This window comes from Pararge aegeria, chromosome 15 (genome assembly GCF_905163445.1).
Source record: "Pararge aegeria chromosome 15, ilParAegt1.1, whole genome shotgun sequence".
Classification (NCBI taxonomy): Eukaryota; Metazoa; Arthropoda; class Insecta; order Lepidoptera; family Nymphalidae; genus Pararge; species Pararge aegeria.
This window is the reverse complement of record NC_053194.1, coordinates 8933805-8947484: the sequence shown is the minus strand read 5'-3', so window position 1 is coordinate 8947484 and position 13680 is coordinate 8933805. Positions and strand designations below refer to the sequence as shown.

The window sequence follows — 13680 nt, the reverse complement described above, 5'->3', positions numbered from 1 at the left end:
TAATTATAGCTGTAAAAGTAAAAGCACAAAGAGTGTTGTAGAAAAGTATACGCGCCTATAATCCGGCTCTTAGAGAATGCGTTCGTGACTTTTGTAAATTGGTCGTAAAAATCAATAATAAACGTTTGCCATAAAGTTGTAACAGTGCAGTAAGGACAAAAAAAAAAATTTTCCTCATTTAAATTACATAAAACTTTAAACAAAAAATGTTGTTCATTCGTTAGTAGGCAATTGCCGTTTTTTTTTCAATGTTAAGCAACGCCACTTCAAAGTTACACCGTTCATTCAATCTCGCTCTATCATGAACGCACTTTTCCGAGGCCCAACTATTAAAGATTTAGTTCTAAGTAATGTAATAAAAACTAAACTGGAGAATAGTTTTATTTATTGGTGCTAAATGAGCGTTTTAAATTATATTAAATGGTGGGACGCCACGAACTAAGGTGTAATATCTCGCTTCAAAACTATGTACAGCCTTAACATTTACTGTGGCATAACGTCGTAATAGATATGCACTAGTTTGCCACACTCCAACTGACAGAACCTTCCCAATGTACGAGCGTGAAAAAACTCTGCAGTTGGTATTACTCTGGTTATGGCACGTAAATAAACCCGCAGTTAGGTGCCTATTTTAACTATTGACATAGAATTTGAGATAAATACCCCTAAACCACTAGCTAGCAAAGTGATTTGGCAGAACCCCGAATGGTCAATTATCTAAGTAGGTTAAAGTAAATAGTTTAGTACTCTATATTAGCGACATTCGTACATCATTACGACTCAACAGAAACTGACTCAAATTGAACCATTAGAATGTAAACTTTATTTCATGTCACATAAAGTGTTGTTTGCAGTGTGTGTCGTGCGGAGAACGAGTTGTCCACTTATCGTATGGCAGTGTATCGAAAATTGCTTTATGACATAACGCAAAGACCACTTTTGAATATTATAATTTCAGCAGTATCGGTTTGAGTCGATATGATGTGCGAAGGCTATTAATAGGTATTTCAATCGATACTCACCATACAATATACCATGTACGGACAGCATTTTTTTTACTCCTACTTACTTATGTCTATAAGTTTTTGTTTTAGATTTTTTGTAAGTTTTTAGGGCATTTCAGAATCTTAAAGTGTTTGATGACAGAGAAAGTGTAAATTCGACTCACTCACTCTCATGGCTCAGTCATTTATATCAATAGTATTACAATTTATTAAATAGAAATGTTGAGAGAGATATTTAAGGGGTGCTTAATTAAAATTAGTCGTTTACTAATACTTGTCTAAGCTAGTTTTACTATGGTTAGAGAGATACCTGTGAATTAGTTTGGAACAATTATGATTTAGGATGGTCCAAATATTTTATGGGATTTTTTAAGTTTGTTTTCAATGTCTTCATTTTAATACTGCTTATTAGGTGGTGCACGAATCTCTGAACTAAACGTACCTTTTGCCTTTCTCTTAACTAATAAATATATATATCTTAAATAATTTCTTAACTAAACTTAAAATTCAAAGTTAATATTCATCTTGTAGCCAATCCACCTTAGGATGCATCACTTGCCATAAATATTACAATAAAACAAATACCTATTAACGGGGAAAATTACTGAACACCTTTAGGCAGAGGGAGCTGTGTGTTTCGTTACTTGTCGGTTGAGTTTGAGTATGTATAAAGAAAAGCTCATTAATATGTGTGAATTTATTCAAACATGCATTGTTGTGATGTACACAAAGGTCCACTGGGTTAAAATCGAAAAGTACAAAAAGTAGTAATTGGAAATCGATTGACAGTTCGCCTGCAAAAAAACATTTAGCGCCCTCTAGGCGGAACTAAATGACAGTGGTCTTCCCCGTTTTAATTTAGTTTTGAAATTTCTGTACATTTGCATTAGCACCAATATTTAATGGTTATAACATGATGTTGACTGAATTAACCTGATCGCACATTACGAGTCCAGCCGCAGAAGTGCTGACTGCATTTTCAATTCATTGTAGAAAACTAACACGCCAATCCGCATTGGAGCAGATTGGTGGGTCCACACTTTTACTCCGTCTTTACTTAGAGAAGGCCTATGCTCATCAGTGGGTTTATAAATACGCTGAAGAGGATGTGGACAACTATTTATCGTGCTATTAAAAAATGCAACTTTTTGACATTTTATTGAAACTGATTTTCAGAATATGTATGATTTTCAGGAGCTCCTTTCGCAGAGGACATATCTAAAAATCAGTTTTAGCAAAATGACAAAGAGCTACCTTTTCATTAAGGCGGCATGAATATGCGGTTCGACTGTAATCTGCGATCTCTACTAAAATAAAGTTTTATTTCTAGTTACCTATACAATCAATTGTATGAATGAATGTAGCTTTATAGGTACAAAGTATTCTTTATGATTCACACGAATGTGTCTAAAATGTTAATGTAGTGATTTTTTAACAATTTTTACTCAGACACACAAAAATAAATGTAGCCAAGAAATAGGATGTAATAAAAATAATATATTAAACACCAACGTATTTTTATTTTTGTTAAATATTACCTATTTTTAATTATATTAGGGGATATTATAAAATTTAAAAATACACGAGAGTATCAAAATTTGCAGAAAAATCTCTGGCTGTCGCGGTCGGTGTTGTCTATTTAAAGTAGTGTTACAGATATTTTGTAAAGTGGGAAGATAGCTACACTTTTGATGAACATAACTATTCAATTGTTCTGCAATTTTGATATTTATTTGAAAATAATGGACTACCTGCGGTGCGTCCGCTCAAAATAGTTTGCTGTACACTCACACTTAAAAAAAAAAAATGGATATATTATTAAATTTATTTATTTAACTCTATTTTCAATAATAGAATACGGAAAATCAAAATACTAAGTTTTAGTAATCTGAATCCTTCGGATCGCGACACAACAATGCACACTGCGGGTGACGACGTCCGCCTTTCGACGCGGAATTCGAGCTAACGAACTGCAATTGGAAATCGACAGCACACCGAATTGACGAAGAAGTTCACAATAACAAATCCTCTAGATAATCTGCAAACTCTTCTTCACGAGATTTTTCTTCGACTTCTTGAACACCTAAAAAATACAAAATAATGTCAATGATCTTTTAGAAATGGGTTCGATTCCTAGGTCAGGCCATAAAGCGAGCCTTTTTTGTTCTCCTCATTAGCAGTTCCTTCCTCCGCATTATCTGGCCCGATAACCTCCTCCTGAATCCTCGTTTCCTATGAGAGATGCCCTATGCCCAACTGTGGAACATTAGATGCAAATGATGGATGAATAACTATGAAGCACTACGTTTACGATCTGCTTTATGCATGAAATACGCCACTGATAGCAATATGTCCATCGATGTCAACGTAACAAAACGTTACAAAAAAGAATGCGAAATGCATTTAAGCAGTGACGGAATTAATATGATCATACAACTATTTCAACAAAAAATTAAATTTAGTCCCCATGATATTACTATTGAATTATATTCTTGACAGGACACATAAGTGCTAGTAAACATTTGAAAAATGTAGCTAAATTGTAGTGCGAAAAACATAAAAAACATAACCCTTCTCAGCACTTTGGCTGTTAAAGCTCCTCTCTGAAGGAGCTGGAATGGTGTGCACATCAGCACCAGGGCAAATCGCATAGGCGTGTGGCCCAGGCCATGAAGCAGATAATAACGACTAACATAGAATAAGTAATTGTTACTAACACAAAAAGTTTCCTAACATAGTTGCATAAGTGAATTGTTACTAACAAAATAATTATGGGCAGAACACATTTTATTGAGGTAAATTTAAGAAGCCAAAATAGAGTAATTATCTGCTTAAATGAGACTCATCGTTTATCCCTATTTATTCCATGTCTATGACACTCCGCTGCTGGAATAAAGGCCTCTCCTAGCGGATGGGTTTACCCATAATAAACACGCTGGGCAATAGTAGTGGCACAAGAGTTCTCCGTCATACTCCTTTAGCCGCCTCATACGACACCTATCTGGATATTTACATCTCATATTCCCCCACCGGTTTTTAAGCTGACATGGGCTCCTTACGGATTATCGTTATATACTACGAGTATTTTGGGTATCATCGATGTAATGAATAAAATAAATTACCTTTCTTCCATAAAGACTCATTCTCAACTGTAGAGTCAGAAGCTGGATTTGAAGTAGAAGGATCTTTAGCTTCGGTTTCTGGCACCACTGTCGATGCTTCGGTCTCACTATGATCACTCTCACTGAGCTCTCTATCTGTATCTGTACCCTTTCTCTTCTTTTTCTTCTGGCTCTTTTTCAGCCGTTTCACTTCACGTTTTCTTGATTTGTAATTTAACTTTTCCGAGCATTCTGGGCAGAGTCCTAATAGAGAAAGAGATCTTAACATTACTCTGCAACGAAATTATAAGTAGACTATCGATTATTAAGGCTAGGTTGGGTTATTTAGCGGTATCGCGGAAATGTGCCACCAGTTTAAAAACCTTTTGGTTTTAGCTAGTGAGCGTCTGACATAACCCCGTAGCGCGGGGTATCCATGAGGATTTCCCCATGATGTATACACATATAATATATATAAAAGGTTGATATATGCATAGATTAAAGGTTCTTTAGCGTTCGGAAAATCCTACCCATAGTTATGTTAGAACATCTCGCTTAAGTCTTACAAACGTTTGGCATTACATGTACGTATACGCCACCTAGGTTTGATTAAGAGTGAAGTAGTCAAATACCAAAACTCTAATATCCAATCTGCTTTTTATTTGTCAAGCGGTATCTTAAGTTCATTGCATAAGCAATCAAGGGCATTGGGTTTAACTTCACTTTTTCTCTCCCACTACCCCTTAGGTCTATTTGTCTCTCTGCGTTGTTCATGTCCATACAAAATTTACCATGATCGTTTTCATACAAAAGGCATCATGGAAAGGCAAAAATTAAGATGAGTTTTGTATGAAAACCATCAGTTCAGTAAGGACCTTTATTTGGGACCATCAATAATAATAGGTAGGTTCACCTCGACTAAACTGCTAAGTTTTTAGGCCAACGCGACGGTAATGAAAAGTTGAATTTACCTTTTCTCGATTTCTAATGAGGCTAAGTACCTTCAAATTACTTTTTTTTTTACTTTTTACCTTTTACTTAATATCTAAACTTAGTGCTAAAGGATTTTTAACTAAAAAGGTTGAATAACTTACGCAATTTCACAAGTGCATTCTTCTTCTCATTATCTTCAACGTAGGCGAAGTTCACTTCCCAGGACTTGAGACCCTGGTCGCTAGTACACCTTTTAGCGCCGCATTGGAACTGTCCTTTACCCAACACCACTTCTTGTTCAACTCGCCATCTCAATGCTACCTTTAAATACTCCTATGTTAGAATATCGTTGTTGATTTTTTTTGCTAAACAAATAGATGGTCCATTTGGTTGTTCCGCAAACCTTTGCAGTGTATGCTTGAAAAAGGTTATACAAAAAGCCACCCTATGTCGATAACTCTGAGGCGTAGGTATCAAGCAGTAATACAGCAAAGCTGCTTGGCGGCAGAATTAAGCATGGCGTTAGTACTCAGTACCTACTTCCCCAGACGAGCTCTGTCACCAAAAGCTCTACTTCTATTAATACAATAGTACTAAACAAGAAGATCTTCTTCTTCTTTTGATTTATGGCTTTTCGTAGTGCCATAACAACACAATGTACTTTGCCAGTGTCAAGTATCTTGAAAAAGGCACGAACTAAAGACAAAAGTGGTCAGTAAAGAAAAAAAATGCCTACTTATTTCATAACTTCGTCCTGCAATAGTAGTTGTTACTGAAATCAACTAAGTACGCATGAATTTGACGGCCGATTGGCGCAGTTTGCAGCGACCCTGCTTTCTGAGTCCAAGGCCGTGGGTTCGATTCCCACTACTGGAAAATGTTTGTTTGATGAACGAAAATGTTTTTCAGTGTCTGGGTGTTTATATGTATATTCTAATTATTTATGTATATTACTCATAAAATATTCATCAGTCATCTTAGTACCCATGACACAAGCTACGCTTACTTTGGGGCTAGATGGCTCATGGCCTATGTGTGTATTGTCGTAGTATTTATTATTTAACAATAATTTAAAAATTAAATAAAATTAAAAATTGAAATCCAAAATATAAAAATCATAGTTTTAATTTGTTAATTTTAATAAATTTACACAAGAACTTCTTTACACGTAGTCCGGTTCTTGTTTGACTGTGTATAAAATAAATTATCCATGGTACAGTTAACCGGACTATGGAGCTTTTTTTTATCTATGGTATACCTAGTTGACCAACAAAATGGTCCTAATTACAAAAGCGGATGAATACTTTTTTGGAAACTTTGTTTTATGACCCTTTTTAAACAAAACTTAAGTGTACTTACGCCGTATGCGTAATTTGATCAACGCCTGCCTACCAATTGTAATAATAAAAGTTAAAGTTAAAAATATCTTAATTTAAGTAGGCCCATACAAGGCACTTATGATGCGGACATTAGGTACTAACAAAAATAACTACATGGTAATGAGATGATGGCGAAAATCATATTCGTAAACTTAAAACTAAAGCTCCTCGTAGCTTTAGTTTCAAACGGGCCGGGCGAGTCTAAGAAGAAGCCCACAACAAAATTAGCCAGGCGTTCTTTTTTCTTTGTGACCATCTCACATTTTCATTTAAACTAATGAGAAGAGCAGGCTTGGTTAGAGCAATAATTCACACCTAAGCTTTTTTATCAATTATGTAACGCTTTATACGATACCTAATAGGATTTTTCTATTTCTAATCAACCAATATGTAGTGCAAAATATTGAAAAAAATTGTATTTAACTAGTACCTACGAAGGCATATGGCAATATCCTTTTATTTTTCAAGAATTATAGTATGGCTTGACTACCTAGATATGTTTGATAAGAACCCATGCAATTTTTGAGCAATATATAAATAGTAGAAATTAGTTCAAACTTAGTAAGCAAATAAATAGATGGACCAAGTAAATTTGCTTGGGCTATATTTGATAAGATCGTTATCTTACTTGGTGAGAAGTAGGAACTGCGTACTTGCCATAGGCGCAGCTATGCCAATCTCCTTGAAATTAATGAGGATAGAGCTATTTTCATAGGTAGATATAAACCTTTATATAACGAGTGTTTTATTATTAAATTGCGCCTCAGGAAACGCTGGCTGCAGTTCCTGATATCCACGGTAGTTAAATGGATGATATCCTAAATACAGATGGAGTCGGATAGGTATACCCAATTTCACCCACTCATTGGGTTATTACTTGGTATCTTTTGCATTAGTTTTATTAGCCTTATTAACCTCCCATTGCTGGGTACACGCCTCCTCTCTCACACGAGAGACGGTTTTAGAACTGACTTTTGACTCACCATGCTGCTACAATGCGGGTTGGTGGGAGATTACTATCACATAATAATCATGCAGAATAAACAGGATTGAAACTTTTATTCTGTCCTTACAGAAAGGACATAATGAAAAGAATTTCACTACTTTTAATCCAAAAAATTTAGTTCAGAGATTCGTGTTTAGCAGAACCAGAACCAATGGTGTTGTAAAGCAACTTGTCAACATTAATAAAATTTATAGATACTTTTAACTCTCCAACCAGCATTAGACCAACGTGGATTGGCTAAACTTTTAATCACTCCCTCTTACGTAATCCTAATATGTATCTACTTACACAATTAAATAAAAAATGTTTGTCTGTTTTTCTGTTTGTCTAGGCTATCCTCATATGACTGGCAAGGCAGGCAGAAGGCAAGAAGGAAAGGCGGATTGATATTGGCCACTTTTTATTCCTTAAATCCTTACTCATATTATAAATGCGTAGGTGTGTTTGTCCTTCCTTTACGTCCTAACTAAGCAACCAAACATGATTTATTGCCATAGAGTTAGTAAAAATGACTGAGTTACTCTCAGTCCTTTTTACTCCATTTACTCTATACTCCATAAGCTACTATTTATACCAGGAAAACAAACGGTTCTCACGGGATTTGTAAAGAATCGTTATAAACGCGGACTAAGAACGCAAGTAACTTATTAAAAAAAAATCTACCCCTAAGCTGTGAAATGGGGGTCAAAAAATTTTGTTTGCAAAATTAAGGACATCAATGTTTATCAAGGTAGGTTTCTTTAAGGTTGGAGGTATCCGCTGAGGTTTTTAGAAAAGCGAAACGACTCTACGGTGTAGAGTAGAATAAGTAACTGATAAAAGTTTAAAGGGTTTTTTTAAATCAGTATTAGGTATAAAGAAAGACTAGGTATAAAGATATTCGTTCTATGAATTTAATTGTGACATACTTAGTACATAAGGTAAGGTCTCTGAGAGGTTTAGTAGAGTAAGATCGTTTGATCTATATACTTATAATAAAACTGTAACTGGAAGATTTCTGTACATTTAATATATTTTGAAAATTTTGATTTGGGGATGCTTAATAATCGATACTGAGTCTAAAATAGATTTTTATTTAATTTTTGTCTGTCTGTCTGTGTCCGGTCATCACGTGAAAACTACTGAACGGGTTTAAATAAAATTTGGTATAGTGGTAGTTAATATTCCGGGTCAACATATAGGATACTTTTTATCCCGATAAACAATAAGTTTCCTCCGGGAAATGGGATGAAATTTTTCATCAATTTTACTTCATAGCTCCGTTAAATTTGAACCGATTTTAATAATTCTTTGTTTATTTGAAAGTGTATTCTATCAATCATGTATGGTCTTATTTTAATAAGGATCTGATAAATATTGTCGGAGATAAAGAACGATAACTCTTCACAAATATTATTCGCAAGGCATATGGGACAACGATCGAATGCATCGTACCATTCTACTAATATTATAAATGCGAAAGTTTGTGAGTGTGGATGTATGTATTAACTAAAATGCCACGAAAAATAATAGTAGGTAAATAGCTAGCCACGATGATTATGATGTTAGCATCAGATATATTCTAGCTTCTCGATTGACTCTTACGCGGACGAAGTCGAGGGGGTCCGCTAGTTGGTAATAAAACTAATTCTCTACAGGCATACAGCCTACTTCGCACAGTCGGTTAAAATAGGGAGTGGCGTGGCAGATGTGCGATACGTGATCGCGGTAGGTACGGGTGCGCTATATTTAGCCTACAAAAAGGCAGTACTGCTATTGTTACTCTCCCCGATGCAACACACAAAGGAAGGTCTCACAGGCAAAAAAGGCAATTGAATTTCACAGGGGACCGTCCCCATCTCATCACTGACGCCTAGGGGAGAGTAGAGCACATAAATTATCTCCGATGTTGCCTTACGAACCGTTAGAATATGTAAATATGACTGACGTATTTTCAATACATCCCATGTGGACTTTGCTTATTTATATCAACGAATCGGTAATAAGTAGCACTTATCAGAGTACCTACTTATTTTCGCAGCTTAAAATGTTAGAAGATATCAGACTAAATACAAATAGTTTATAAATTCTGTGACTAAATAGGTAGGTAGGTACATGAGCGACTTAAATCACTAAATTGCTAACCAAAATTCGAACTTCGAAGCAGCCTGCTTTTGGTTCCTACTACCATGAACCTACTAAACTAGAAACTTGAATATTTATTAAATTACGTTATTTAAACAACCATAATATAGTTTTGTCTTGTGTCCGTCCGACCGTCATTCACGAATCAACGAAATACAATGCGAAGTACACGCCCGGGTACAGTCGGCCTTCCCTAATAAATTTTATGGAAGTTAATCTTTAATTATATATAAATATACAAATTTGGCAAGGGTTGTTGCCAGGGTTTGTTTGCTAATAAGCAAACAAAACTTTCCCTGAGGACCCCTATTTTTTACATACGGATAAGGATTTTGCAATTACGAATTGTTAACTACTAAGCATTTTCTAGAGCAGAAAATACAAAGTCACTTACTTTATTTTCTTTATATCTGCTTAGGTCGCAAATACAATATTCTTTGAAAAGTTTATCGTAATATTTTTTAGCCAGTTGCTTTTCCCATGTGTCGGCAACTTCGTCTTCTTCCCACAAGAACTTGTGGTTTTCCCTGATAACGTCAAGATCGGTTCGGTCTCCAGAGGTGTCCCGCTTAAGTAACACAGTAGAACCTTTGGCATTTAAACAATAAACATTAACTAGGTACTTATGTAACTCATACGGATTAAGATTACGTAACCTTGCCGACATCGCGCAACCTAGAACAAAGGGAAAATGAATTTGATACATTTAATTTAGTTGAGATAATAAATAAAACATTATTTGCAACAAACAACTCTTTAATAAAAATCGACAATTATTACATTTTCTCTAAAACAGTTTAATTCAATAAAACTGATCTTATACTAATTGTCATGATGAGTTTATAACAAGGTGCATTTTAGATAAATATTTAAAACTTCCTGTTAAGGCATCAATAAATAAATGTTACATTTGTGCATGAGTTAATATCTACTCTGAATATTATTGTCAGTCTTGTAGATTTTTGTGTATTTTTTCATTTGGCTCAATCTAAACCCTTAAATCTATGAACAAGTCATGCAGCTAAAACTAATTATTAAATACAATAAATATATTAAAATGTAATTATTGCCTTACACTAAATATAAAAATGTCAATATAAATTATTATAAAATGGTATTCCTACCAATAAAAATAGGAAGTGGCACAATTGAAAAACTAAATAGCTTTGGTTTGATAGCCAATTTGATATCTTTGGAATAAGTTATAAATGGTGCAACAAATATATTATCTGAAATAATTGACTTTGTCATCACTTTACAAAAAGATATGTACATAGTAATTCACTATGAATGTTTAAATATAATTTCACTGTATAACATTTGTGATGATTGTTCCAATTATCTTCTCAATTAAGCTATACATATAATATACTTAACTAAATTATTCTAATTGTTCAAGACAGCTAAACTAAATTATGATTCTGAGACCATTATAACAGGAAACTATTTAAACAGTGCCTCAATAAAATGCTAAATTATCATGTATAAAAATATTTTATCAATATTATTGACTATAAATCCAATTTGGTATGTCTAGTAATTCACATTACTATGAATTTTCTAACATCTAAGATATATTTGGTTTTGAATTCACTTAATATATAAATAGAATAGGCACATTAGACAATATTATTGCTTTGGTTACAACACAGTTCAATAAGAATCACTTCAAATACTTATCTAAAATTTGGCAAAGATAACTTTACAACTTGGTATACAATACCTTGTGGTAAAGATTTACAAAAATATATTATTTATTAAAGCTCTCATGTGAAGCAGGAACAATATTAGTTTTGTGACAGTTCAATTCTGATATATAGAAGGCCTCAACTTCAAGGTACTATTCATTCTTTTTATCTTATACAAACACTACAGTGTAGCTATCAAAGATTCATTGGACATTTGACCCATATCCACATATTAAATATCACTTTATCATATCTAAAAAGGCAACTTTGGATCAAGATATGTGACAGTATATTAAAGCACCTGGCATATTTTTAATACAATAAAGGTTCCCCCAAACATGCATAATATATAAAAACCTTATTCAAAAGCAACTACAGCAGCACACAAAAGAGTATATCCACTCACATTAACACACTTAATAGGGCCTTACTATTAAACATTGTATTAGTTTTAGTATGTTTTCTGTTCTTAATTTGACATTCAAAAGGAGAAGACAAACATTGCACATTGCAAACACAACTGCTTAACAATGTTTATTAGTAAGGTATATAATGGCTAAATTATAAACTAAGACTGAAATTTTCAATTTGGTATAAAACAATGTAAATTTTAATTAACAATAGTTATGACTAAATTTTTTGGCAATCAGAGAGTTGGAAACAAGAGTTTGTGTAAAAAGCAGCACACAAATACTCTCCATACAAACAATATATTTTCACAATATCATTATTCCCATTCAAATGTAATTCTAACCATTTAATCTTTTCATGAGTGATGCTTTTTACATACATTCAGACTTTGTCTGAATTATCCATGCGTTTTTTCATGTTTTTTCATATTGTCGGACCGTGTAAAGGCCTTGTCGCACACACCACAATAGTATGACTTTTGCTTTGTATGAACAGTCATATGCCTGGACAGTTCACTCTTCGTTACAAACTTTTTTTCACATACTGTGCAAGCATGCTTTCGGACATTGAGATGAAACTTCATGTGTATTGACAATGAACTTGACTGTGAGAAGGCTTTATGGCATAGCTCACATACAAAAGGCCTTTCGCCAGTATGCTTCCGTAAATGGTTCATGAATCCTGTTTTTGTGTAATCCTTCTGACATAAATGACAAAAACTGGACTTGGAGTCTAGCATTCCTGGGAAGTGACTGTTTATGTGTTTTCTGAGCTCCCAATAGCTGGGAAATTTTTCAGCACAAACATGACAGGGGTATTTCTTCTCTTCGGTGGGTTTGGCGTTGCACTGATGTGAAGACAACAGTTGCTCACTGGTAAACATTTGGTTACATTGGCTACATATATGACTAGCCTCAGAGTCGGTAGATAAGGTCACCTCTAAATAATTCTCAATTGACATGACATTCCCATTGGAGTTGTCTGCGTCGTCGTTGTTTGTTGGAGGCATTTCGTTTTCAGCTATACGTTTGGTGTCCATTTTAACTAAAAAGTGTCTATAGTCTAGTAATTCTTTTCCAGAATTGTTATTGTCGGGCTCCACGAGACGCAAGACAGGCGACTCGCTCTGCCCTCGGTCGGGAGACGTCTTTTCGTTATCCGAGTGTTCTGGTTTCGAGGATACGTTGTTGTCAGATTCCCAACCATTTTCGACGATTTCCACATCGGAATCTGAGTCTTCTGCACTCGAAACCGAATTATTCACTAAGTGGAAGCCGATATCATCAAAACGCAACACATTAGGTGGGAGTTTAACCCCCACAATAGCCTGAATCGCCTGCCATGAAAGCTCCTGGGGGTTGTTCTGCATATTAAATCGCACTACTCTAACCTATAAACGAGTTTTAGGATATTACAAGGAGAAAACATTTTAAGCTAAACATCGTAGTATAAAAAATACTGTTTTACCTGTTATGTGCACGATTTTGGAAATAAATAAGCAGATGACACTTTAAATCTACATCTAAAAATATTATGCTATACACTGCACTTCACTGCTCTTGCCTCCTTGCTCTATATGGATGCGTCTTTGTCATTGAATTTGAAATTGAATTGAAAACTCATTCACTTGTAAAGCGTTTCCAGCGCTTTCAGCGCTTTTGAAATACTGTCAAACTTTCAAAAACATCGGGTTAAATCATAAATTCAGCTCATTCATTGAAATAATCTGTGGAAATAGAAATGCCATCAGCGATGTATATGTGCGATGTAGTTAAAATAAAAATCTTCTGATCTGAGAAACAGATTTTAATTTTGGTGGTTTAATGCTGGGAAGTGGCAAAATACGTTTGTTATTAGATTGTTTACGCCCACTATCACTATCGGCAGATCACATGCCGGTTTTACACAACGATACTGGAAGATAGCGTTGTTAGAAGCTGTGAAACGTAATTATTTAGTTTTCAGCACTCCGAGTAATCTTTATTATATATTGTAGTATTTGCAGCACTCTGTCGATGCCACCGAAACCTAGAT

General features: G+C 34.5%; 2 protein-coding genes across 2 annotated transcripts; both read right to left on the bottom strand.

Annotated features, from left to right (window-relative positions):
- Positions 1-2817: 2817 nt before the first annotated feature.
- On the bottom strand, positions 2818-13284 carry LOC120629847 (protein FRA10AC1). Its single transcript, XM_039898908.1, has 5 exons — positions 13114-13284; positions 9942-10222; positions 5200-5359; positions 4127-4369; positions 2818-3087 (listed from the first exon to the last, which is right to left on the bottom strand). The coding sequence occupies exons 2-5, from the start codon at positions 10212-10214 to the stop codon at positions 3017-3019; spliced, it is 747 nt and encodes a 248-aa protein (XP_039754842.1). The 5' UTR covers positions 10215-10222; positions 13114-13284; the 3' UTR covers positions 2818-3016.
- Positions 10337-13115, bottom strand: LOC120629846 (zinc finger protein 160-like). The gene has a single exon (XM_039898907.1). It carries the CDS (start codon positions 13013-13015, stop codon positions 12044-12046), a length of 972 nt encoding a protein of 323 aa, XP_039754841.1. The 5' UTR covers positions 13016-13115; the 3' UTR covers positions 10337-12043.
- Positions 13285-13680: the final 396 nt, after the last annotated feature.